The sequence below is a fragment of the Tetrao urogallus genome, assembly GCF_951394365.1.
Source record: "Tetrao urogallus genome assembly, chromosome: Z".
NCBI lineage: Eukaryota > Metazoa > Chordata > Aves > Galliformes > Phasianidae > Tetrao > Tetrao urogallus.
The window spans coordinates 18,033,452-18,038,744 of NC_136816.1; the positions used below are offsets into that span (position 1 = coordinate 18,033,452).

At 43.4% G+C, this 5,293-nt stretch overlaps 1 protein-coding gene across 1 annotated transcript in view; it reads left to right on the top strand.

Annotated features, from left to right (window-relative positions):
* Window positions 1-2,203: 2,203 nt before the first annotated feature.
* Window positions 2,204-5,293, top strand: part of FAM81B (family with sequence similarity 81 member B) — a gene marked incomplete at both ends in the record, with an annotated part of 17,054 nt that continues 13,964 nt past the window's right edge. The window contains one exon of the mRNA XM_079548230.1: window positions 2,204-2,223. Within this exon, the coding sequence (XP_079404356.1) occupies window positions 2,204-2,223 (20 nt within the window). The remainder of the gene's footprint in view (window positions 2,224-5,293) is intronic.

A 5,293-nucleotide genomic window follows, 5' to 3' on the forward strand; every position in this document is an offset into this window, starting at 1 on the left:
CTCACTGATGGCACAAGGATTTTACACTATTGGTGAAATACCTTCCTTTATTATTTTTTAAAGTTTTATCATTCTCAGGAGCAACAAAAATAAACAAAGATAATCAGAAAATACAACATCTGGAGGTATTTTCATTATTTGCCTTAGAGACATGTACTTTCTGGAACATGTTCAGAGGAGGAGCACAAAAATGGTTGGAGAGATGGAACACTTCAACTGTGAGGGTCCCTCAGGCTGAGGTAGCTGGGGCTGTTTGGTCTGGAGAAGAGAAGGCTGTGCGGAGACCTGAGAGTGGCCCTTCAGTATCTGAAGGGGGACTGTAAGAAAGAAGGGGACATTCTTATGCAGGATCTGTTGTGATAGAATAGGGAGAAATGGGTTCAAACTAAAAGAGAGGAGATTTAGACTGGGTATAAGCAAGGTTTTTTCAGTACTGGTGGTGAGGCACTGGCACAGGTTGCTCAGAGAGGCAATGGATGCTCTGTACCTGAGACATCAAAGGGCAGGCTGGACGGGGCTCTGGGCACCTGATCTAGAAGTTCATTGCAGGAGATTGGACTAGATGACCTCTAGTGATCCCTTCCAACTGAAACAGCTCTACATGACTCTGTGATTTGAATCTTTTTCTTGCCGATGTGCAGTGTTTCCCTACAAGTGCCTCCGCACTGCTTTTAACCTGATTCCACAGAACAATGAAGTGTGTGAGGCTGCTCCACTTCTCCCTCTTTGTTCATTTTATGATTTTTGAATTCCTCAGGCACTTCAGATAGATCTGCTGGAGTCTTAGAGTTCAGAGGTTTGATTTTCCTGAAGATTTCAAGAGAATCAGTAGCCATGTAGAGCTAAAGTTAAATGCTACTTCTGGTTTTGGTGTGAAGAAAGGGTCATTTATTTTTCTTTATTTTATTGTGTATTTTATTCTATTTTGGTCTCCTGAACATCAGTAAGCGGGAGCACAAAAACTTGCCATCTGTGCAAGTGGCAATGGGGTTTTACATCTGGGTAATGGCAGGAGAGGGAAGCTTCACGGGGGATGGTGGAGCTGGAGGCAAGGATGGAGGCTTGTGAAAGATGGCAGGAAATGTGGAAAGGAATAGGGGTTACTTCAGGGTGTGTGTGTGACACCTGGCTTTGGGAAGCCTGTTCACAGGGCAGCTTTTTGAGTGGACTTCTACCAGAAGTTAGAGCATGGCCTCCAACAGCCTGTGGCAAAACAATGGTATGCCCTGGTTTTCTCTCTCCCAAAGAGAGAAGACTCTTTGCACGGGGACTACAGATATATCTATATCTCTCAGTGATGCTCATCAAAGGCAGAGGAGAGGCTGGAGTTGTGATATGGGGTTGCTTTAATCCTTCTTCTCAATGCAAGGAGAGCAGCAGGACACAGGGCACCTCTCCTCTCACTTTCTGCTCCTGTTACTCCTCAGGCCCAGTCTAACTCAACTGGTTCTGTGTCCCCACTTAGTTCCCTTCTTTCCTTTGAACATTCATTCCATGGGTCATCCATTGAGGATGTCCTCTGACACAGACAGTTCCCTGTGGCTTTTCAGTCTTGCAGGAACACACAGTACAACACACTGTTCAGAGCTCATCCAGGATCAGGGAGTTCTTAATCAGTTGTCTTACGGTGTTTCCTCATAGCATCTCTGCTGGCTTCTTCAGGCCTTTAGCCTGTAAGCACTTCACCTATAGATGAGAGCATTGCATATCATAGAATCACAGCATCATAGAATGGCTTGGTTGGAAGTGACCTCAAGGATCATCAAGCACCAAACCCTCTGGGCCACTAACCTCCAAATTTAATACTAGACAAGCCTACCCAGGGCCCCATACAACCTGGCCTTGAGCACCTCCAGGGACAGGGCATCCCCAACCTCTCTGGGCAGCCTGTTCCAGCACCTCACCACTCTCAGAGTGAAGAATTTCCCCCTGATATCCAAGCTAAATCTTCCCTCTTTCAACATAAAACAATTTCCCCTTGTCCTGTCATTATCTACCCTTGTAAAGAATTGACTCCCCTCCTGTTTGTAGCTCCCTTTAAGCACTGAAAGGCTGCAATGAGGTCACCCTGTAGTCTTCTCTTCTCCAAGCTGAACAAGCCCAGCATCCTCAGCCTACATATGCTGCAAAGCATATGATTTGGCTCTGAGTTCCACAGGAGATAGCTCAGCCTACAGAAAGCATCCCAGTCTGTGCAGGAGCAATGGTGGTAGTGCTTGTAAGGTAAGAAGGCCAAGAAAACTGAAAGTCCCGGCTTCTCCTCCCAATGGTTAATTATGGTTGATAATAATAAATGACACACTCAGACCTTGCAAGTTAGTTTGCTGCACGCACACATGCAGCTTTTCTGAGGGAGGTCATTAACAAATCAAAGTGTCTTGGACTTCTTAACTCTATTTTCATTCTACAGAAGCAAAATAAAAGCAAAGCTAATGTTTTAAATTTAAATTAAAAGGCCAACTAGGTTTGTAGCAGAAGTTGATTTAATAATGAATCTCAATCTTTGGCAAATCTGCCCAAATGGACAGAGAACTGAGAGTATTTTATTGCTCTCATGCGTACAAGCATTCAAAATGATGCAAAGTGACAGATTATAATCAAAGTCCCGTAACAATGAGGAAGATATTTATGGAAGATCACGTGAAGTTTCCATCCCATGCTCCCAGATGCTGGCACTGAGAGATCACTCAAAGCTGTTGACAGCTTCCTTGGGGTGGGGCAGCTGGTGCTTCTAGGTCAGTGATACGTAATGGCCCAAATCCCACATCATTTGGGTGATGCTTTGACAGGCATCCTCAGGCCTCTCACGAGGCACCTGGGACATTGACTGTGGCAGCAAGACTTCTCATTAGCTTGTTGGCTCACCACTATTTTTCAAGAGATTTCTTTCTCTTTCATTCACTGCCTCCTCAGCTCTTCCCCTTGTGCTGGTCTGGAACCCACTGGAAGCAAGTCTGACACACTCACCTGACAATTTAGCCAATAGGCAAAAACCAAAAAGGAACAATATTCTGCTGTATAAACAAGTGTAGTCAATCCAAGAATGCCTAGTAGGCACAATGGCCATCTTAAAGTACAGAAGAGAATGCAAAAATGGGACCAGGAGACTGGGAGCAAGGAAAGGAGCAGATGAATGAGCAAGAAAGAAGGGAGAAACAGCAAGGCCCTTCCTTTATGACCACAGCAGTCACTGAACCAGCTCAGCAACCTGTGCAGGGAGGGCTGTGCACACCCAGTTGTATACCAGCTCGTTGTACCTGGTCCCTATTGGTTCTGTGGTACAGTTCTGTTTGGTGATTTAATTGGAATTTCATTTGTAAACTGCAAGAATGGGAACTCTTCTCATATGAGTATGACTTGTCTGTAGCAGGCTAGGTTCAGGAAACATGAGCCTAGACAAATATTAAGCTGTGAGTCACAGCAGCAAGCGGGCTGGTTTGCCCTTGCACAGCAGGGAAGTCAGGATGCAGTGGATGAAGAGATCCAGCAGAACTGCAAGAAAAGCCAGACCACACACAGACAAGCACTTACCCAGGAGTGTGCGTGTAAGCTGCATTAAGCTGAATGTGGAACTGTGACTGGCAAAGAAGCTGAAATGCAACATGCTCTGTCTGAGGGGAATTCCCTGGGACTCCTCAGCAGGAAAACATCTGCAAGTCAGACAAGAAGAAAAAGAGCCTTAGGGGACTGGAGCTTCAGGGATCACACATTAAATCCTTTAGCAGCTCCTGCTTGGGCTCAAATCAGATTACTGCAATTTCTTGGTGGGTTACTTTACACCAGCTGAGCCGTTATGCACAAAGCTGGCTCTTTGCATGTTCTTAAGCAAAAAACCCTGCAACTTAGACTTATTTTAGGCTCCATATATGCTGGAGGCTGCAATCATGCTCATGTCATAACCAGACCCCGAGCCTGACTCTTGAGATTAGCCTTGGAGGGTCAGCTGCACACCAATAGGCTTCGCTGAACTTACATTCTCACACAGTTATTGACCAACAGAACATTCTCTTTTTCCTTTTCCTTTCTCTATGGTGTTTTTTTAACAAACATGATGCTTTTGAAAATTGCCTAAGCACACAAAATTTGGTTTTTAGAGTTCTTACCAAGACGGTACATAAATAATTGTTCAGATCTTATTGGTGCTTCAGGGCTGCCAACGGTAATTTTTATTTTAAAGTTCGAATTGCACAGACATATGTAAAGCCACTCCTGGTGCATGCAGACATAAGCCAGCTGCAGAATGTTATTACAGTCACCCATATGGCTGTAAAATTTATTGCAGAGTATCCTTAGGCACATTTCAATCATTAAACTGTCATCTTTGCATTTTGTGCATTGATTGAGTATGGCAGCTGAATTCTCCTCTCCTTTCTTTTCAAAAATTATTTTTACATTTAAACTTTTATTTATAGCAGTCTAAGAGCTGCCATTCAGAGAAAACATGGAGCTGTAGAATCATATCCTGAATTGGAAGGGATCCATAAGGTACATAAAAACCAACTCTTTGCACCACCCAGGACCCCCAAGGTAAAATTTAGTTTATCTGTTGATCCTAGACCTGATAGCACTCCAAATGCCTGTTTCACTAAGATATTGCAGTGTAGGAGTGCAACAAGGCAAATGCATTCTAGGATGTCTTTAATTGTGCTGAATAAGATGTATGGTTTCTTTCCGAAAAGGCTGAATATTTTTATTCATTGCTAGGCTACAAATGTTAAATAAATTGATATCAGGATATTTCATACAGCATTGAAAGCATAAATACGACATATAGGTTAAATTAAGAAAAAGAAAAAAAGAAAAAAAGAATTTTGGGATAACACAGAAACTTGAGGTTCTACAGAAATTAAATTTCTCTCTGCCTTTTTAGTCAGAAGTAGCTCAAAATTCCAGCTTTCTTCAAGCTCCAGATTGTTCCTGTCTAAATTAAGTTTTGTTCTGTACCTGCCAATTTCAGTTCCGTGCAACATCTTTCCTCTCTCCCTTCCTTCTATATTTATATGCAGTTGCACTGGTTATATTCAAGTCTGGGATGGTTGTAAGAAAACCATTAGTTTTGCAAATTTCTTCCCAGTGGGTAGGTGTAAGTAATTCAAAGGGAAACCGAACATGAGCACTGCTGTGTGTGGCTGCTGGAACTCTGGCAGCTAAGGGCTGTGACCACAAAAGATCACAGAAAAGGTTCACAGAAAAGGTTCACAGAAAAGAACCTTTTCCTAGGAGCCAGCCTGACCTCCCCTGACATAGCTCCATGCAATTCCCTTGATTTTCTTTCCATGGTTGCCACAACACC